At 32.1% G+C, this 23789-nt stretch overlaps 1 protein-coding gene across 4 annotated transcripts in view; it reads right to left on the reverse strand.

The window, feature by feature from the left end:
• LOC408824 (immunoglobulin-like and fibronectin type III domain containing 14) overlaps positions 1-23789 on the reverse strand; it is a 416641-nt gene that overhangs the window by 40763 nt on the left and 352089 nt on the right. For all 4 annotated transcript variants that reach the window (XM_026440920.1, XM_026440919.1, XM_026440918.1 and 1 more), the window contains 6 exons: positions 21975-22107; positions 10491-10699; positions 7316-7432; positions 2339-2542; positions 1730-1881; positions 997-1141 (listed from right to left, as the gene is read on the reverse strand). In XM_026440920.1, coding sequence (XP_026296705.1) covers positions 997-1141; positions 1730-1881; positions 2339-2542; positions 7316-7432; positions 10491-10699; positions 21975-22107 — 960 coding nt within the window. The remainder of the gene's footprint in view (positions 1-996; positions 1142-1729; positions 1882-2338; positions 2543-7315; positions 7433-10490; positions 10700-21974; positions 22108-23789) is intronic.

The raw sequence follows: 23789 nt of genomic DNA on the forward strand, positions 1-23789 counted from the left end.
TTTTCCCGACTCGGAAAAGTTGACCGGAAGAACCGGACGACACGCGTCTCGCATCGGAAACGGGCAAAGTTCGGGGAACTTATTTTCATCCCTCGAAACAATCGCTCGTAAACGCGTTGCTCTATCGATTACGCGAATTAAATTACGCTCGAAGCGGTGGAGCAATAAATCGCTCATCAACTATATTTCATTTTTATTGGACAGTGGTGTAGCCGCGTTTCCCTGCGAACGACACATTGCAAAAACCGGCCGTTTCCAAAATTCTATCAGTCGGTGAAACCAATCAGAGGCATTTCCAAATCTGGAACTTTTTTTCACCACAACGTAGAGACATAGTCGATAAATTTCCTGATTTTTTTTGTCTCTCATTAATTTTTTCTTTTTTTTGTTTGGCTCGGATACTTCTTTGGATGGAGTTTGATATTGTATATCGAAGAGTAAAAAATTATATCTTATATGCGTATTTCAATTTAATAAACGTTAATCAAGATTTTATTTTAAAATCGAAATTTAATTTTTATATTGGATAATTGATATTATCGAGGGAATATAAGAGAATATTATTTAAAATTTATTACTTTGGTTGATGGTGATTGACGAATCGTGTGATCGTGTAATTAGGAACGAAAATTATGTTACTTTATATAAATTTTTTTATTAATTTGATAACCAAAATAACCAAATTTTAAAGCGGAATATGTATCGGTCAATCGTATCTTATTTCCAAATACATATTCTATCATATTTCCAGCTTGTTTAAATAATTATAAATAAAAAAGAATGATAACTATCAACAATTATACTTTTCAATTTAAAATTACGTATCGTAATTCTCAAATTAAAATATTTTTGAAACATAATTCCTCCTTAAATGCATACGAAGTAACAAAAAAGAAAAGCGTGCAAAAGTATTCAAAACTAAAGAGAAAGAGAGAGAGAAAAGAAACTTCCATTTTCGATCACCTCTCATCAAAATTTCAATGGAAACAAACTCACGGTATATGTCGAGCTTCCACTCGTCCTTCATCTCGGAATCCTGGATATTCTGCACACTCCCATGGCAGGAGAGGAACTTGCCCGCATCCTCGATACTCGGCACGAACGTGAGGACGCTGATGGTGATGTTGTTGTCGGGGCTTATCTGCGGGACACCCTTTCATGAATTTAAAACAGTTTATCGAACTGGTCCCGCCTATCATATACACGCGCCAGAAAAAATAAATGCCTAGGGCTGATTTAAAGAATCGAAGCTCTCTCTGAAAGGCAGATAGCGCGAAAAGCTAGAGACTTATTGCTTTCCAAAATATTAGCCATAGACTGTTTCGAAGAGAAAGAGGAAGGAATATAAAAGGATTCTATTTTTTATCGCAATTAAATCTCTCTAAATAACTTTGAATTTCGAGTTTGTTTTATGTGGAAAGATAATGGGAATTTTTTGTTCCAAAGTCAAGATTATTAAAATTGAGGTTCCTTTTTCTAGAGAGTATAATTAAACTAAAGAAGAAAACTATAAATATTCCTTTCTTTCTGGATATCATTTGGGAATGAATGTTTAGAAAGATTAATTCTTTCTTTAATCATATATTAATAATACAAGATAATTGATAACAGTCATTTTTTCCTCTTAAATAAAAGGAGATTAAGGAAAGGATCCTCTAACTATTAATAAAATCCAATTATCAAAATCAGTAGTATTAGCATATCATTATGAACAGTAGTTGAACCTTACCGTTTGTCTGGCGTCCTTCAGTATCGTGCTACCCTTGGACCACGTGATTTTCGGCGTCGGCCTAGCCCCAACCACTTCACAAGTGATCTCGTATATGGTGCCAGCGCTAAATGGACGGTTCTTCCCTTGCATACGGACCCACAATGGTTTCACTAAAACACGTGTACCATCCATTAGCCTTCGACTACGAATGATCTATCCTTTCCAGATAGGATTCACATAACATTTGTAGAACGATAGAAGTGTTTGAGTAATCGTTTCGACCAACTCCTGATTCGAGCTGGTTAATGGAAAGTACTTCGCGAAACTTTCGAACGTTAAACAAGGTTTTAGCAACTAACGTTCAATTATTTGTTAAGCACTGATAGATAAGGTTTGATTGATCTTCGGATTTATCAAGAACTGTTCAAATACGCGTTCCTTTTTTCTTTGATGGATTTTGATTTGATAGATGGTGAAATAGACTTTAGATCATTATATATTCTCGATTAATCGATTTTACAATGGATGGAATTTACAAATTTTTCAGATACAGTTCTTTAATTGTAAGATAGAAAAACGAGTAAATTGATTTACTCGTAATTTAAATTTATTTATTGTTATACTTACGATTCATATCGAGGGCAACAGAACTGGAAATCGGAGCGACCATGTTGTTATTCGAAGCTTGACAAGTTAAAACCGTGTTCAGATGCTCGCGGCCCAACTTTTCCAATCGCAGCACATTCCGTACCTTCTTCGTTTCGATAGTTTCGTAAGTGTCGTCGAGGAGAGCGTTCTCTTGCCACCACGTCACTCTTGGCTGAGGTCGACCTGCGCGAAACGAAATAGAATGAACGATATTCATGGTAAGCGAAACATTCGTTTCCGGTTTCGATTTGTGCACTATCTTTCTGCCTTTTCATTCGTCGAACGTGAAAAAAAAAAAAAAAAAAAAAGGATTCAATAAAAGTACGGTATATGCATTTTATTTCTCGTTTTCCTTTGACTTTTTTCTTTTTTCTCTCGATATATATATATTTCGTTCATCTCGTAGCTATGATTCGAATTAAATTTAATATATTACAAAAAATATTTAGAATATCGAGGAATGTTAAACGAGATGTATACAAATATGAATTTTTTGTTAAAAAGGATGTCAATTTTTATTGTAGATTAAATTGTGTGGTTTCAAATGGAATTCAATGGAAGAATTTTTTTAAATAAGATTTAGAGTAGAAGACAAAAAAGATTTTCGTGATATTTTATAAGCAAATGGACCTTATCTGAATAACGAAATGTGCATATTTTCAAGAAACTCAAAAAAAAAAAAAAAGGAAGTAAATTCTGTCAAATAATTCGTTAAGAATTTAAAAAAAAATGACAACATTTCAATATTGGACATGGAATTTTCTCAAAAATCATTTTTTTATACCTGCATATAATACGATTTTGAAAAGATCGATTATTCGACCGCTGTTTTTATCCCGAAAACAGAAGAAGAAAAAAAATATATCGAACGCGCTTCCTGTATTTGAACGTTCGTTCCTCTTTCCCCCCTATTGACAAACAAGAAGAATGATACAAATATTTAAAAGGGCGAATCAACGCGTTGAAAATAGGAATTTCAAATTTCTGCCCGATATATTTCCCGTGTCTAACCACAAAACCGGATCTCCACCCGGTTCTGTGTATTTTACTTCCTTTTTTTTTTTTTTTTTTTTTTCGTGATTTTATTTCAGCTTTTCCCAGCGTTTGTTTACGCATGTTGGTCCAATCAAGGGATAACGGAACGAGAGGGGTATTGAAAAAAAGGCGCGTGGATACAGAAATGATTAAACAACGTGCAGAGAATGATATCGTATAGGATGTATGAAATTTGAGGTGGAAATATTTGTGCCAATCATGGATCATGATATTCTCAAAACGTTCGATAATATATATATGTATATATTTCGATGGAACATCCGTCGTATTTTTGATCTCGAAATATATTTAATTTTTCGTATTTATCTCGATTGCCGGATATATATATATATATTGACAGATGTTCAACAATGATGTTTCGAATTTTTAACAGAACACATTGAACGTTACACAATTAATATTCGGATTATTATGATTATTATTTGATATATGATTATTTTTTTTATAACTTGTTTTTAAATTAAAAAGAGTTTCTGATTGTTTGCAGATAAAATTCTGGTCGATTATTTATACTTGATTTACTTTTTCCTTCGTAGAAGATATTATTAACGTAGAACAACATGGAACATCTTTCAAATTTCAATTTTCCACAATTTCCTCTGTGTTTCAAACAATATCTTCAAAATTCGATTAATAATCAATTGGTTCTAATTGAATAATTCAGTTTTTTCAAATAAATTTCCAATTATTTAGATTGTTATTTATAAATTCGTTGAAGAAAATTACACAATGATTTTCCATTCTGTCAGGAATAAAAGGAATTTTCATGGTCGTTTCGACACATAATGGCGACAAACGGTAGGAATGAACGATACGAAGAATGTGAAACGATAATTTCACGGAAACGGCACGCGACCAGCAATAATATTTTGTCGTTCAAAGAACGACAGAGGCATTATGGATTATGGCCTGCCAAGTCGTCCGTCTGCCGTTTCCTATAAATAAAATACTTCCCCGTAAATAATAAACGTTAAGGAAATTTCTTGGAAGCCGCGAGATCCGGTTTGCGACGGATTTCACATCGTCGACGTGCGAACGATATCCCCTTGGCAAGCACATCTATGTACTTTGATCTGGATGGAACAAAAAGTTGAGGATTCTCGTTGGCAAATTCATGATACATCTTTCAGGATAAGAGAATTTTTTTTTACTCGTAATGCGTTGGAGATGTCTCTTGGAATCTTTATGTTCGTGGTCTTTAGTGGCTGTCGTAAATTCTGGGTTTCTGAACGAATAATTGAAAAATAAGGCATGATTGTCTTCACGATCGAAATAAATTTGTTTAATCGTCATTTGAAATTTTGTTTTTCGAAAATGGTTTCTTGTAGTATTGGTTATTAAAACATTTCCTATATCACGTTGAGATTTTTAATAGGAAAAATTAATTATTCGATTTAATTTTGTTAGAAGGAACTTAGGATTACATTGAATATCTTAGATGTGAGTTGAAAAGTGAGAAATTTTTATATGATGAAGAATATTTTGAAGTTAATGGTACAATTTTTACGAGGCTGATTAATACTGGCTTATACTACTTTTTATTCTGTTACTGAATAAATCTATTAGTTAAAATTCAAAGAGAGTATAATGAATAATGCAATACTTGTTTTTTCAAATGTATAATAATAAAAAAAAAAAGAAAAGGAAATAAAAGTTTGAACAGGGAAGATTTAATCCCATTGTATAAAATAGAGTTAGAATCGTCGTGCAATAGTTTCCAAGTACATAGAATGTACATGTACTTGTAGCAATCGAAATAGAATCCTTTCGAATAGTAGAACTCCATACATAGTTAGACAATTTCAAGTAGTTAGACATAGTTAAATTCGGTTTCGATATTTCCTTCCTCTATTTCTTCGTAGAATGCAAATCGTCCCTGCATAAATATCAGAAAAGTATTATTGTCCAATTCGAATGTTTTAACTTCTATACGCTTAAAATTACACCATTCGATACATTTTTGGCACATCCTGTATAATTTCTTGAATACTTTTTATCCTGCCTTTTTCGTGAAACATTCACAATGAACAAAGAACGTACAAGAATATCTGATCCCATTGAATATCATTATTTAAGTCGATCCAGAAATAATCGATACAATTTCATAGAAAAACAAGATGGAGATCAAAAGAACGGAAAGAAGGATATTAAGATGGGTCAAATTTTATTTCTTCTCTTTTAACAATGAACAGTTTTATAAATCATCCAGTCATATGAATCACCCTGTATGCACGCTATATTCGCGTAAAAAGCAACGAGCCGTAACACGATATACAGCCGTGTGTTTCATCTTCTTTACCGGTACCTGGTGCTATTAAATTTTCATTTTAATCATACTTCTCTCCCCCGAAGCGATCAACTTCCGGCTGTTCCGTTGATGGGAATTTTTTTTTTTTTTTTTTTTTCATGCGTAGATCGTGTGACGTTCGCATTACATAGAGATTAAGCACCGATCACGTTGCATGCGAATGTAAAATGGTGAATGTGATCAAAAATATCGATGCTAGATAGGAATTGGGTTGCCAGTGGGAATAAGCGCGAAAGTGATTTTCGAGTTTCGAGGGAAATAAGTTAACGTTTCCTTCTTCCTTGTTTTTATTTATTTAAAAAGTAACGCGAAGTGAAGAAAAGGGAATTTTTATAAAGATACTTTTATGCTTATGTTATTTTTCATATTTTTTTTATCTTTTATACGTTTTAACGTAATTTGTTACGGTGTTAATGTTCGATTATAGTTAGCTTTAATATTCAAAATTTAAATTTATATCGAAAAAATTGTAATGAACAAAATGATAAATATATATTATAGAAGACAATAAAATGATAGCAAATACAAGTAGATTTTTTGCATGCAAATACGAAAGAACATAAAGTTAACGTCTTGAAAAATTTGAAAAATCTTTAATGAATTTATGTGGAGTTACATTTGTAAATTTCTAATTTTAATAAACATATTACTCTAAAATATAAAAAAATTATTAAAAATAATAGATTATATATATAGGAATTTTATTTTATTTTTTATTACTATAAAATTAAATTTCTTAATAATTTGATCAATCTTGATTTCAAAAATAATAATCAATTAAAATGAATCGTAGAAATTATCAAAATCCAAAATTATTCCAAAATTTCTAATTAAAAAGATAAACTTACTATCGAATCTCGTATTGTTAGTCCGAATGTCTTCTATCAGAAAAGCAAATTGTGCGAGATAAGAGCGAAATACAGGGGTGAGAATAGGGATACAGAGGGGAGAATAACAAGGGGATATAAGATAATACAAATAATACAGATAAATTAAGACAATACGATGGAAAGAATTACAAAAGAAATTGTACTTTCTTTGTTCTTGATTTCATACGATTTATATATCTCATTACAATACTCATATCCTCAACACTCAATTGAAAATATTAATTAATTTCAATATAGAAGAAAAAAAGGAATATATTTTAATGAAATGGAGGAAGACATTATTCGTAATTCATCGTGAAAAGGAAGAAAGTTTAATTTCGATTTAATCATCAAAAAAAAAAAAAACTTATTTCCTTATATTCATATAACACAGTATCAACAATTTACATCAAAATTTTCACGTGAAAATCAAAATAATTTATTCACGATCCCGGCGCAATTAAGCGGAAGTGCTGGGACGACAAACCATGCTGAAACCATGTGTTTGCAAACGTTGCACACGGCTCGATAAATCGATAGCGATCCAAGACCCACGTGATTACATCGAAATGTTGGAGAAGGTAGAATTGGAGAAGACATTCGCGTGCACGCGTTTCCACAAGAACACACAGATACTCGAAATACTCGACGTCGATCGAGCGAAACAAGAGAATGAACGGGGAGACACAGGTAGACTAGGATAAGTGAAACACGAGTACTTACCACCAGTAGCGTCGCAGGTAATATTCAGGGATGCGCCCTCGGTGTACGGGCCCAGGATGTAATGGGGAATATGAGACGTTCCATCCTCGTTCAATATGCTAAGCTGTTCCGGCGGTACTGCAACAATTTCGTAACGATGAGTTTGTCTCCCTTTCTTTCGTCTTTGTTTTTTTTTAACCCCGCAATCCTCGCTCCTTTTTTTCCCCATAAAACAAACGACGACGAGGAAATAAGAAGTGACTGACTGTCTCGTGCCACAACGAGGAAAGAATCAATTTGCAAGACGATGAATTACTGACCTGTGTCGTCCGACAGACACCCCCAGGGCAACGGTATAGTGGGTGGCAATTCTTATCTACCGCTTCTTCATATAACCGCCCTGTGGCGCGCTCGAGAAATGTGGTGGTCGCGTGGTATGTAAATTATTTTATAACGAGGAGGGCGGAGATTGCGGGCCCGTGGAGATAGGGCTTGTTTTCTTGCACGAAGAAATTTTTATCAGTTTCGTTCTAGGTATAGGTGAAATATTTTTGCGACGTGTCGTCGTAATTGGGATGGCAATCTTGCTGGTTATAGGGATTTTATTCCTTAATTTTGCAAATGTTTGCGCGATCGAAAGAGATTGTTTAGGTTTTTCGTCGAGTTAATAATGATTAGATTATTGATAATGGATGATAAATATAATCTTGATCGATGGATATGCTATATAAGATTTTTACGCAGTTTTATAATATGAATAAATTTCTTAAAATTCTCTTAATTCTTAATATTTGTTCCATATTTGAAACGATATTAAACGTATATCCATTAATTCTTTTAATCTTCGTCGAATCTAAAAAGTAGAAGATAAATGTATTTCGATATTGAGAAAAATTCAAGAGAGAGAGAGAGAGAGGGAGAAAAAAGATTCCTAGTCGTCGATTAAAAAGGAAACAAAAGGAGAACGAATTCTTTTGAGCGACAACAAGATTTAAACCGTGCATTGGAATCTACTTATCGATATCATTGACATCGATGCCTGCGATTTCGACTCGACGAACGCCGTGAAGATCGCCGATCTAATTTCGTATTTCTCCTGACGACTTTCAGATAAAAAACTCCTTTTAATCGTCGCTTGCTGAACGATGGATCCGGGTCAAGAAGACCGAATCCACTCTCTGTTTGTTCGAACTAATCGCGAAAAGCGGTCTGCCAAGCCTGATCAATTCTCAGGATATCAAAGAAAGAGAGAGAGAGAGAGAGAGAGAGAGAGAGATTGAATGTTTAGTTGATCAAAGAGAGAAAGATGAAGAGGATAAAAAACGATGAAGTAGGATGAAGAAAATATTAAGTTAGAATAGGATAGGTGAAAAATTTATTAAAAATTATCAGGAAGATGAAGTTTGAAGAGAGAAATGAATAGATAAATTATCTCGATGTGAAGGAATTGTGGTTTGTATAGCATGGAACTAAGTAAAATAGAAAAAGAATTATCGTGAGAAGAAAGTTTATTACGAAATCAAAAAGTAAATTAGTAAATGACGATGCTGAGGAAAGGAAGAAAGGTAATTTACCTATCTTTGGAATCTAGGTAAGAATTATGAAAATTGGGGAAATTGTTGGTCGAAAGAAATTGGTGGAAATGAAATTTTCTTGATTTCAAGAGAAAGAAACAAGGAAGAATAGAATTATACTTTGTGAAATTTGAAGGTATAATAACGTAGAAAGGCATTATTATACGAAAAAAGGATTAGCGAAGGAAATTGCATTTGTTTCAAAAAATAAGTAAAATAAATAAAATAAAGGGAAAAAATTATAAGGGAAATTATTAGGGAAAAAGTAAGTAAATTAAATTCTCTTTCATCTTAAAAAAGAAGATGGCAGGGATGGTAACTCTATAAAATTAGAATTCATGTATCACAGGATAAAAAGAAATAACATTTTCGTACGAAAGAAAATTAAGAAACAGAAAAAATCGATATAGCGTAATGAAGATTAAAACGGAAATAAGAAATACAATTTTAAAAATTTACTTTAGTTTATATATATTATTCTGTTTGTTCGACGAGAAGCGTGTAATTGTTAAAATGAAGAAAAAGAGAGAAAAAATGGAGGAGAAAAAGGAGAAAAAGAGGGTAAGAGGAAAAATTAGAAATTTATCAAGAAAAGAGGTTGTACTAGTGACACGGATACGAATGACTTTACTGCAAAGGAAAGAAACAAGAGAAGGATGTATCGATCTGGGACAAAATTCACGAATACACGTGAAAAATTTTCCAAATAAATGAGAATCATGAAAAATATATTTAAAAGAGGAAAAAGATATTGAAGATGTAATGGAAGATAATCGTAAATGTTAATATTATACAAGATAAAAATTACAAAATCTTTGTGTGTAATGAGATGGAAATCAAAAACTGAAAGAGAATTGTCAGTGATAAAATGAAAAATGGAAGAGGGAGGACAGATACGCAAACAAATGGTAGGAAAAAAGGAAGCGTAATAAACAAGTGAGCAAAGACAAAGCTCGAAGATATTGCATTACCGTGTCAAGAGGAAGTAATGGATGCAGGTGACTCAAAGCAGAGGAAATGGAAGGACGAGAAGATTAATGGAGAATGAAACGGACAGACACAAGGGACGGACGAAATACGTATCCGGTCGTGGATGCAAGGGGAAAGGGTTCAAAGGAGTTTGACTTAAGAAATAGCCGATAAAAGAAAGATCGTAAGGTGAAAGAGAAAAAAAGGAGGTTATATAATGAGGGATTTGTTTCGAGAAAAAAATAAAAGTTTTTTTTTAAAGAAGAAGAATTATATCGAAACATGAAAGGAAGTAAAACATTGTATAAATTAAAAATCAACGTTATTTCTACAAATTTCGATTACCTTGAAATTTCATGTCTAAATCATTCCTCAAGAAAAAAGAAAAGGTAGAAAAATTATTATTATAATTAAATATTTGAATATTTCACAGTGTGTTAAGAATTAATAATATTAAAAATATTATTAAATTATTTTACTGCATTTATATTAATACACACTAAATTTATATTTAATTAATTCTATCATTATTTAACAGTATTATTAACAATAATCTTTTGCACATTATAGAATTAATATTGTAAATTATCATAAATCCAAGGGAGATAAAAAAAAATCATGAATATATATAAAATATATGACAGAAAACTTACTGATAACCGTGAGATTCACTTTGCTGTTTCTGGTGGGGGATTGCTTGAAATCGACCCTGCATCTGTAAACGGCGGCGTCGCTCTCACCGACTTTCTCGAGAATGAGTTTCGCGGGGTGTTCTGAATATCTGAAGAAGGCACGATTTTCGAGGCTGATATCCTGCCAGTGTTTCCCTTGTTCCAGGTTGCTTCGACCTCTCGTGTCGAAACTGTAAATAAGCGAATACGTATATAGTGAACGACTGTAAAAATGGCAAAGGGGTGGGTTCTTAAGAAGACAATGAATTTCAATAGTTAGTTGATCGAAAACGATACTTCTGAGTGACTTTTTGGGAAATAAATCATGATGGAAACATGTCATAATGTTTTTTCTTATATAATCTCTCGTTTTATGTTTTTGATGTATGTATAGAAGAATTATAAGTAATGTGATTTGCTACGAATTGATAAATAGTGTCTTTTATGAAAATTTGTGTATCTTCTCGTTTTGTGTACGTAGAAAAAATTTTTTCAAATTTTGAACATTGAACGTGAAAGAGGTAGAACGATATAAATGGCGTAGAATGTCAATTTTGATTGCTATCGTTTATAAATGAAAAATTCAGAGGTAAAGTTGCAATATAAAATTTCATTTTTCAAATTTATATATTAAATATATTAAATTCAAATGGGGATAAGGATTAATATTACAAATTAATTTATTCTTGGAAATTTTTATATTGAGAAGAATTTTTAAATTTTTTCACAAAACAATAAAAATAGTACGAATATTGAATTTTTTCGTCGTGGAAAAAAAATCTGGATAAAAAATTTGGATATAAAATGTCTATCTATAATTGTTCAACGAAAGAATAAGCGAATTTAAGTGGAATTATGAGTAACACGATATTTGCTGTTAGATATATTAATTTTCGTGTTACAAACCATCAGAGAACCAAATCACTTTCATAAATTCAAATTTCGAAAGAAACGCATTATTACAATCATCGTTTTGGCAATTTCCATCCATGCTTCCTGTAATTCCTGTTTCCAGGAAAACGTTCATCATTTTAAAGGCAGCATTTGCAGTATTCGTACATGCTGGCAAACATTATATTAAAATACAGAATGACGTGTAATTGTTCCCATCGCGTGTAACATATTTCTACAATTCAATATTTCAAAATTCATTGAAACTTGAAATAATTTCCTCGCGAATAAAATCTCTCGATCATTGGATAAAATTGCTGAAATAATATATTCAATTAACATATAAACACATATCTGAAAATAAGTTCATTTTAAATTTATTTTAAATTTTATATTACATTACTTTTACACATATTGGAATTATTATTAATTTATATATATATATATAAAAACATATAATGGCTACAAAAAATATTTACAGATATCTTTATTATTAATCGATAGATATAATATACAGACTTTCATATCTTCAATATCTGGTTAATTGTGGCACGAAAAATTAAATATTATGCGAATAAAAATATAACATATGCATCATCCCTTTCATTTACATTATTCATCATATGATACAAACGTTGTATCATTATATCATCGTGATATATTATTATTAAATACATTAAAATTAAATTATATATATCAAATTATTATTATATATATGATATATACAGAATTCTTTATAATCATCGATAAATATTACACAATAATATCCAACTTCTTTTTACATTGCAAAATGAATTTTTTTCAAAAATCATTCCCCCTTATCTACATATCAATATATTTCATTCGAATCATTTTCACAATCAGCAAAACATATTTATCAGCAAATATCTCGGCGAGTAATCATTGTCGAATCAACGAACTTTGTCACGATCAAAAATTCAAATATTCTATCGGTTAATGGTAAAAAAAAAAAAAAAGAAAGAAAAAAAAACGTGTAAAAATACCGATAGAATACGTAATGTCAGCGAGCGAAAACAATGCGATTCCATGCTCCGATTACATCGAATATTTCTCGTAGCTTTTCAACGTAGTCACGCGAAAACAGGAATTCGAGGTATTTCGAGCAGAGGCCCGTGTCAATTTTACCAATAAAACTGTTCTTCATGATCATTGGCTCGCTTCATACACGCGCGGCAAGTTTATTAGCCCGGCGAGCAAACATATTCGAACGTTTTGGCTCGTGTTCTAGACCGGTTTTCAAAGAAAGGAAACGGAAGTGGAGAAACTTGTCTCGTCGAAACGTGGCTTTATTTGTGTTCTTTTCACAAGCTTTGTCTAGAAAATGTATATTTAGAGCGTGTCGTTTACATTTCAGCTACGAATTCATTACGTATGTGCAATTTTAATCGAGAATTTTAAAAAATTGAGGAGCTAAATATTGATAAATATTAATTTTGTGTTTTAAATTAATTTTTGAAACGTTGAAATATGGTAATGTTATAATGAAATCATTAATTATGCCATATTTATTAGTTGAAATGTATTCATTGCATCATAGATCATGAGTAGATCTGCGATGAATGAATGAAAGATGAACGGCAGGACAATAATGGTCGTGACACGTATTATGATGGCTGAAGAATTTCGTGTAAATTCGTATGCAAGAAAACTTGTATGAATAAATTAAATGTCGATCGTTTATCCATCGAAATAACAGATTGTAAAATTGTAAAGATGCGAAAAAATAAAGATTCATTATTGATCGATTTTTGAAGGCAAAGCGTTAAATCTAACGCTAATGCAATTTGGAATCAAACGAAATGCATTTATACATTAAGGAAATGCTATTACTGTGGGCGATGGATTGAATAATTCATTTCAAAGACATAAATCAACTTACGACAATATTTATTGGACACATCATACATGATGATTCATATGATTGAGATGAATTGTAATTCTTTTTTTATCGATAGAGAAAAAGAAATAGAACATAACGAGATTATTTTGATCATTTTTACTTCACTTTCTCTTAACAACTTAAATATAACCATGAATATAAATATAGAAAATAAATCACATTGTTATGACAAAATTAAATTGCTATTATTATACGATAAAAAAATCAAATTATTATATAATTTTAATAGTTTTATTCTATAAATACAATATATATCTACGAAAAAAAAAGAAATAATAAAGAAAATTCAAAGATTTTGGTAAGGAAAAGAAAATTTCTAACTTCAAGAAGCGCACAAACGAAGCCTAACGTTATTCCATGGTGGATGGACGCGAAAGTATTCTTCGAGATTCGAGTGAGCAGAAGAAGTGGAAGAAGAAGAAGAGAGAAAAAAAAGAGGGAAGAGCAGAGATGGTACATCGAAACTTTCATATTGCCTGTGCTAAACTCTCGTGAAACGATCAATCGTGGAATATGTCATGGAACGAAGAGAAGCAGAAAGTCACGCGAGATATTCGAGCATCTTCGCTACATAATAATATTTAGTTTCTACGCAATGATACTTTTATCACTCTATTACTGTTCCTTCGATACCAGACTAAATAAATTCATGGGATTATCGATCGTGTATGGGACGATCTTGAAGAGATCAAAGCAGTCGTCGTCCCTCTTCACTTGTTTCTCGTTTCTTCTGAAGAAATTTCTTCCATGATTCACATTTATTTACACACTCTTTTATTCATTTATTTTTTTAGAAATATTTAATTCACACCAGATTTTCTGATTCAGTTACGCAACATCTCGTTCAACAAACTGCTATTAAATGAAAAAAAAAAAAAAAAAAAACGATAGTAATCAAGCAGTTTTTTCGGTTGCGATTTCCGATTGATCAGAATGGTCGTTTGACAGCTAGGATGTAATTAACCGTGAACTTTAACGCGTAACACCGAAGTAATTAGTTTGCACGGTGAGATCGGCACGACATCGAACGAACTGGATTTAATAAAAATCGAATTTGGATACTCGGTTAATTTCAATCGGGCTTTGGTAATTCCGCGGACTTCGCATCGAAGCGGGTTAACTTCGTTAGCAACGCTAATTCGATAGAATTAATAACATTCGCTGTTCATACTGAATCGAATTGGAATCAGTGGAGTTTCTTTTTAGTCCTTTAAAAGTGGGGAAGAATATTTCGAATGGAAAAACGTGTTAACTCGATTTTTAACGAGTTTGTAAATATTTCTCTTCTCTGGGATAAAGATCAGTGTCTATATAAATTTTCTGAATATCGTGTAACATTAAATTATATATTTAAAATTTAGAAAAGTAAGAGATATTAAAATTATAGCGTCACAGTAAATAAACTATTATTTAATCTTATTTTCCTCTTCCAAAAAAGAAAATCTTTTAAGATTTTATTTCCAAGAAAAGAAAATAAAAATCTCATCGTTGAACATGCAACTTTTACATTTATATAAGATATATTAATTTAATATTTATCGTACCAAAATTAACATCCAAAATATTAACATCCACCTCCACGATACAATTTCTTTATTAAAACTATAAATATCAATGGTTCGATCGACCATTCAACGAAAGAGCCACGTCTAAATTGCGTCACATCTACGTACATAACCACTTTTACACCTTACCTCGTATAACCTTCCATTTTCCTCCCCCTCGGAACGCGTTCGATTATCGCACAAATAGCTCGCAACCGCCATCAACAACGACATATTACGAAAACGTCAAAAACGAGACGAAAAAGAAAAAGAAAAATCGAAAAAAAAAAGAATCGAATAGCGAAGTAAAAATTCACAAAAAAGCCGCAAGTCTCCGCGCGAGAGCCACTCGACGAGTGTTAAACGGCGGAAATTCATCTCGGAATCTCTTTGCCCCTCTCTGTCCAAACATTGCTCGCGTGTCCAAAGCCGCGGGCGAAGCGGAATAAAAGCGCAACGCGTCGATATAAGTTGAGCGAGGGCTCTTTATTTCATCCTCTCCCCCTCTCCTCTCCCTCACCTAGGGGAGGATATAAAAATTCCCCCGGCCGGAAACCGCACTCACGCCTCGCGCGCCAGTAAAATAAACTCGCGGGAGAAACTCGCCTTTCCGCCGAAATACAACCGTTCTCGTGAAAATAGGGCCGACTTTTCGCCGTAGTTTTAATAAAAACTATACCCGGATAGTAAAGTTGGACGCGAGGTAATGCGATTGTCGTAGTAATAGTAGTAATAGTAGTGGTAGTGGTAGTGCTGGAGAAATAGTGATATTTTTTTTCTGACTTTTACGAAGTCGATTTTATTATTATACCATCATTCTTGCTCGGTTTAGAGGATATCGTGTGACAGATATTTGGTTTGAATCGTGTTACAGATATATTTTATACCATTTCATTTCATTTGTAATAATTGTAGTAATTTTTTAAAATTGGAGAAACATTTAGTATTTAGAGAATTTTTTTGTATTCCTTTTTTTATACTTTTTAATAATTTGAAAAAAATTCGTAATCATTTAGATTTTATTTCCTTGTTTGTTAAAATTTGTTGTAACGTGCATAGCGCGCAATATTCAAAATCAAAAAATGCGTAGCTTCGTTTAACACGATAAGTCGAAAGGAAAACGTCGAATATTTCGCTTCGTACACTCTCTTATTTTATCCATCTCGTCACACAAACTCTCTTTCTTGTCGATTCTACGGCAGAGCACGTTTAATTTCATAAATGTTCCACGGCAGTGTTCTTGCCGACGAGCAGGTCCATAAAATGAATTGCTCTTTGCCCTTCCAGCCATTCGATCGACATCCACGGTGCAAGAGTTCACTGGAAACGAGAATTATAGTCGCTATATTCCACTTTGTCTCGCCCATTTTAATCTTCACGCCTTATTATAGTCGCGAGAAAAAGATTCAAACGAATCTAACATCTGAAAAACGATAATTGCGATAATTAATTTGCGATAATCGTTTGCGATATCAATTCCTCGTCGATAGCATTGCAAACATCATAATTATATATCTTATGAACGTGTAATTTTTGTTTTAGAAGTCGAAACGTGTTCATACATTTTAAAGACTTAGAACGGGGATCACGATCCTTAGATCCAAGTTCTACCGTAAGTGGAACAACCACGCGGCAGACGCGGCAACGGAAATAGTACGTGAAGCAAAGATGAGGACGCGATCCTCTGTAACGATAGCGAGAAAGATGGGATTTCTGCTTCTCCTAGTTTCTATGCATAAACTGCGATCGTGATATCAACTTCTGAGAATAAGGGATCTTGTGAGGGAGGGAGGGGAGAGAGAACATATATCGAAAGATTCAATATGTACTTTTATATTTGATCGAATCCTTCTTATCGCATTTTGAGTGAAGTTTGAATAATAAATTTATCTTATGTTTATATAGATTCTCTGTTTCATTTTGGATACGTATCTATTTGTTGGATTAAAATTTTTACGATTAACGTAATTATTTTATAATTCTGCCTATTTGGAATTAGAAGGTAGAATTTCTACTTTAAATATTTATTAAATATAATGCTTTTTGATTAATTTGCGTTTTTATAATTCGATATTTTGTAATTTTATAATTTTGCAAATTTGGATTTTTTTTTAAAAGATTCGTGTACCGAAATTTTTTCATTTTATTATTTTCCTATTATTCGCTGTAGTATCGAGTTTTACAATATGGTAAAAAATATTAAAATAATTTTCCAATCCTGTAATTCTATTATTCTGTTATATAATTTTCTCATTCTGCAATCAGGTCGATATTCTATTATGAATTAGTATCTTGATTTCATCTATTTTCTTGTTCTTAATTTGCATATGCTACAAGCATCTATGTTATTTTCGGATTTTGCAATTCTATAATTCTTCAAGGCTAATTTGTAATTCTCTTATTCTATTAACCTAATTTGTAATTCCCTTGTACTACAATCCTGCAGCCTTACGGTCTTACAATTCTCCAATATCAGAATTTCAAATTTCAACAATACCTTCACTTTGCAATTTTATCATTCCATAATTTCATATTTCCATCCTGTTACAATTTTCATTTCAAACGTTTTCTCTAATTTTAACACAATGCTCTAATTTTTATTAAAATCCCATCAATTTTCCAATTTTCTCATTATCACAATCTTTCACGATGATCGACAAATTATCAATAATGCACAATCACGATTTAACATTTTACTATCAAAATTGCCACAAATTATTATCAAATATCATATATTTATACGCAATTCCAACTTTCCATTTTCTACAATTCAATCGTACGTATCTTGCTTTTGCGAATACGAATTCATCCTCGAATTTCCGCAATTCCACAATTCTACGAATTCTCTACAATTCCACAAACCTGTAACTTCACGTTCGCGCTCAGGTTTGCACTTTCCCGCTTATATCTCGCACCAATATGCCCCAATACCATCTAACGGGATTCTACACCGCCGCACATCGTCATAATGTATACACGCAATTCGAAAATTCAATTTGCGCTCGCGTAATTCTACCATCTCATTTCACGGTTCCATATCTTTCCATCGAAAAGAACACAACGACCCATTAGATCCAATTTATCGTGGCGCACGAAACGAAACGTCTAACCGTGCCCGCCGTATTCAACATTGTTCTGCACACAGTTGAATCATATTGTGCTGTACATTGTATAACGCCCATACGTCACGCGTATCCGCGCGCGTTGGTTTATTGTTACTAATAAATCTGCTCATTTGACAAGTGTCCTGTCGCAAGTCCTGCCTCTCGCCAACTGCATCCTCTCCAAAGGATGGGCGAAACGTGTTGTCGTTTCGTATCGACAAAAATTCCAATCTTCAGAAAAAAAAAAAAAAAACGACTCGACAATTTGTATTTTAATTTCAATTTACGAGAAGTGATTATCTTCGATATTTTTATATATATTTTGTTCAAGATTAGAGGAGAATAGATTTTAGTGATAGAATGTACAGTGAGGCTCGTTATAATTAATTTTATAAAACAATTATTAGAAAATATTTGCGAAAACTAATTAATTCTTAAAAGATTTCATTACGATAAGAAAAAAGGAAAACTTAAATGCTTAATAATTGAATTTTTAAATGTGTTATTCCCTTCTTACTGTTATTTATAAATTTCATTTGATGAGCATCTTATAAAGAAATTCACCCCTGAATTTTCCCCTTCAAAACCAAAAATGTGACACATGTCAAACGAACGCTCGCTTTAAATGATTCTCAAATGACTGTCGTATTTTTACCCGACAGCCTGTCCCTTATTTACCCTATCGCGTTATTACAACAAAATCGATCTGACCCGAAAGCCGTTTAAAACGCACGAAAATATCATTCGGGTTCCGTTCGATGAAAACATCCGGGCAAATATTTGTCGATCGTTGGTGATTAAAAAACCTCCCCCCTACGCGAAAAATATTAGCCCCCCCTCCGTCGAAAATGTCGAAATTTTGCGATTCCGTGTTTGAAACGAAAAGGGCTCGAACATTTCAATCGAATTAATTAATTTTGAACATTACTTTATCGATTATTTTGATTTTTTTACGCGAGCAATTTAATTGAGATTGGAAGCGTAGACGTCGAATAATTATTTATCAGCAATTTTGTTTAATATTCTCTTGTAGTTTTGTATTATTCAAAATTGTGTGTCGATAATTTATTTATTAGAATAATTTAATTACGAGTAGAAATTTGGATTTTTATTAATTTTGTTTCTTAAACCATGTTAGAATTTAGAATACAATCAATCACGTTATTGAATTAATTTGTTGAAACTTATCGTTCTAAAAAAAAAATGTAAAGAAAATCTCACTGAAATATTATATTCCTATCCATTCTCACATATTGAGACATTCACTTTCATATAATAAACTACTTTAATCTTTCTCTTTTCCTAACTGTAACTAATTTATACTTATTTTAGAAGATCAAACGACGATTATCTGTCATAAATCACAAGAAAATGATACATCCATCATCCAGCAGCGAACGTGAATTTGTTTAACAAATCCATTAAAAAAAAGAAAAAAAAACCAAAACTTCACACCCCTTGCATCTCAAACTCCATATCACATCGTAAGATCGCTAACAAGAACGATTGGAAAAGAAACGAACGAAGAGAAATAAGAGGAACACGGACAGGTCTGCGAAGAAAAACGACCGATACTCGTGTGAAATCGATACAGCATGGTTCGATGGCGCGAATTACGAGTCCAACTCGATTATCCACGGTGCATTTGGACAGGTGTGTTCTCGAACCTTTTCGTCCCGTATAAAAGGCCGCGGGCAAGATGAGGTTTGCGGCCGACACGACGCCCCAGGGGTCTGGATCTTCGAACCAGTCCTCGGAGGACGTTTATACTCTCGTCCCTGAACGTTTCATTCTGTCAACGTCCCGTGTGAACGGGTTTCCTTCGTTCCACTTTCGACCCGAGATTTTCTCCGCTCGTTTCAATGCGTGACAACCGGTGTGTATTCGCGCTGTTTACAAGCGAGGAGAAAATTATTGAAATTATTGCAGGATATCGCGAGAGTTGTCCAAGATATTATTGTATGATATATTTAAAAGTTCTACGAGGAAATCAAGATATTAATTTGGATTGATCGCTTTTACGAGATTAATAGTTACTTTAAGTTTCTCATAAGGTATATACATATATATGAGGTGAGATTAATAGAGAAAAAGATATGTGAATATTGAAATATGCTTCGAAAAACGTCTCGCAGTACAATAACTCTCTAAATATTTTTGAGATTTGCTCTGGAAAGGAACGATTTGAACGCTACTCAATTCAATGTCCCCGAGCGAGGGAGCGAGGAGAATTATTTACCGCGAGCAAATATTTTGAGAAACTTGAGGAGGAGCGGTGTACCGAAGAAATCGTAGAAGTCACTTGGAGATGTTGTATCTGATAATTTCGAACACGCATAATGAGACGAAACTTTGATCCCGTTTCACGTTCGTCATATCTCTTCGTCTCGTTCTTCCTTGATGTTTTAACCGATGTTTCTTCCCGTTCCAAAAACGGGATTATTTTCCATAAATTCGTTCCCAGTTCCAAGGTATTTTAATCTCTGAAACGTTGCCAATCTCATCCATTTATTTATCCGTTTGCATTCTCTTGCTTCCCTCTTCGTCGTCGTTACCTCTCATCACTTTGCCTCGTTCCATCTTAATAAAGATTTAAATTAAATTTCGAGGATTGCTAGATGATTCGAAGAATTTATTTCACGTTTCTTGAAGTTTCTTTAGGTAATTCTTTATTTATACATTTATTTTTTATTTTTTTCTTTTTGTTCCTTGAACGATAATTACGGTTATCGAACTCTCGTTGTATTTTAACGGTGACCAGGGAAGAGATCTTGTTATAGAAAGAGCGGAGGAAAAGTAATGGTGGAAGAAAATGGACGAAAATTGAAGGCGGAAGAACAAATGACGGGTACTCTATTCTATAATACAATGTAACACCTTGTTATTTGTTCCTAATTTCTTTTTCTTCCACTTCTCTAAACACTTTCTTCCTTCTCTTTTCACAATGAAATCATTTTCTAGCAATTTGTATTGATAAGTTTGGCAGAAAAATTTTCTCCATGGAAGTGATGAGAAAAAGTAGTTAATTTTTTCTAAAAATTTGGTTAAATGGAAGTTGAAAGGAGATAGAGGATGAAGGGTGAAAATGATCTTGAATACAGTTACTCAGTGATGTTGAATACAGTTGATTGACTTCTTATAGGCTATAGTGTACACAGGAGTTCTTCTAATTAAGACTTGTTACGAGGGCAACTTAATTGGTTTGAAGTACAAGGTTTATTTGAAGTGCTATTTTGCAGTTTAAGGATGATGAAGCGATATATTTAAGTTTTAATTAAGGAAATTGTTTAGAATTATAGTATTTGTAGCACGAATTTGTATACAGAAAATATATATTTGCTAGAAAAGATTTCAATTTCTATATAAAAATATAGATTAAACGATATTTCGATTTAGAAAGCTTAGAAAGAATATATTCACATGTATTTTGAAAGTTTGTTTTATGTTTATGTTTCTCCTGCTGTATTTTATTACTACATAAAAAGTATGATAAATCTATTTTTATTGACTTTACGATTTTCATATTTTTTCATGGCTCAGAGGGAAGACTTTACTTTATAAAATATTTAAAGGGAGGGAAAATTCTCTTTAAAACTCAAAGATATAACATCAACAGAAAATAATTAATAAATTTGTAAAGTTTCATAAAGATCAAGGATATATAGTTAATATTTGAAATGCAGCAAATGTATTTAAAAATATATGCACATATAACTCAAAGAAAAAGGCAATTTAAATAAAATAGATTTTTTCCTCTTCTAATCCTTAGATATATCTTCTCACTAATAAATATTCTATTAAAAAAAAGAAAAAAAAAAAAAAAAAAAAAAAAAATTTTAATTTTCAAATCAAAATAAAAAAGAACTATATGTAAAATAAAAATCAAAATCCCTCTAAATTGTTTAAAAAGTGTACGCGTTTTTGCTATTTTCTTCATTTTCGCTCGAGCAATGGAATAAGAATGCGAAATGAAAATGGGAATAAGGAATGCAAGAATGAAATTTACCTGTATATCGGTGCGTCTGCTTCCTCCTTGTACCAAATAACTAGATGCAGCTTGTCCCCGGGGACTGGAGGTTCCACGTCGCATGGTAACTGAGCAATTGCACCTGCCACTGCCTCCGCATCTGTCATTGTCACTGTAATGACAAAGACGAGCCGAAAGTCAGGTACATCATATGACAAGAGGAGAGCGTGACTGGAGTTCGCGTCAAATCGTCTGACTAACTATCGTGTGGAAAGTTATCGATAAAACTTCGTGTCCAATCGAAATTGTTATCTTTGATTTTCCCAGGTAAATGGTCTGAACAGTATCCGAACAGTAAGTGACGAGAAGAATTTTTATTGATCATGATGATAAAACTTCATTTTTGACGAGTATAATTTTTCTTTTATTTTTGATAAATTTACAATTAGTGATTATAAAAAAAAATAATTTCATTTTGAAATTTGCAAGTTCATCTTCATATTGAAAAAAACTTAATCTTGAAACATGGTATTTATTCTCCTGAAATTAAATTTAGGTAGAGAATAAGAAGAATAGAAAATTTGTGTCGGAATTCTAAGAAAAATTTTCGGATATCTCAATTAATATAATCTATATTTCCATTCATCATTATCCTGTTATTAAGTACTAAATTATTTTAAAACAATATAATCAAGCAACCGCTAATAATATATTACTGGGTAATTATCCCATTTGTCAAAACCTTGGCGCCCCTTAATTGCCATCTTCAATCTTTTGAGATTGCACAATTAAAATGTATCTTCTAAAATTTCTCCTCCAAAGACCACCCAACACTTATTATAAGAATCTAACCTATTATCTTATTCGCGTTCATAAATTTTAATTCTTTAAAATTTGCAAAACAATTTTCTATTAAGGCAAAAATTACGGTAATATTAATTTTTATAATATAACAGTAATTATTAAACATTGAACATTGCGTGTAACTAATCTAGAAAATTAGACAGAATCATCTAAAGTTATTTTCAATTAAATACACCATGTTTCAAGAGAACTGTGCTGATAATTATATCCGAGTAAATGACTTCTAACATTAAACTAAAGTTCTAAACTCAACAACATGCATGCAGCCTGTATTCACGCTCGTGTCGTAAACATCTGCATTACACGAAATGAATAAATCTTTCATATTACCGAGTTACGTCGAATATTAATTTTCGTTATTCATTCGGGTAACCGCGTTGATTCACGTTAGCTAACGATATCGTGGCTCGTTACAGGATTGAATAAAAGAGGAATAGAAAAAGAGGTGGAAGAAAAAAAAAAGAAAAAGAAAGTGCAATTAAAGTCATTAATCAAACGTAATTGTAGCAATTAACCGGGGCGCTCTGAAGTCTACCGGTCTCTTTATACTTTGTGTGGCATGTGTATAATTTTCCTTAATAAGACTATGGGCGAATAGAGGCTAAGTGTAACGTAATACGGTCAAGATACTTTGTTAATGACAATTAGACGTATTAATTTACATTTTTATTCGTTCTATCTCTTTTATCATTTGCATAAATATTGCCAAGAAGGTATTCTAGTACGTAGAAACATTATTGGCCATTCTATAATAAAAAAAAAAAAAAAAATGATAAAACTTATTTGATATTAATTTATAAATTAAAAAAAAATTAAGAACAATTAAGAAAGAAATTTTTAATTAATTAATTCCAACAGTTTAACAAAAATGTTTAGGAATGACATTAATTACAATTTTGTCATTTTAAATAATATGTATCAATTTTTATTTGCTTCAATTTTAGTCATCTTTAATTATTCATTGATTTATTTTATCTTATTTATATATAC

This window comes from Apis mellifera, linkage group LG5, assembly GCF_003254395.2.
Source record: "Apis mellifera strain DH4 linkage group LG5, Amel_HAv3.1, whole genome shotgun sequence".
Lineage (NCBI taxonomy): Eukaryota > Metazoa > Arthropoda > Insecta > Hymenoptera > Apidae > Apis > Apis mellifera.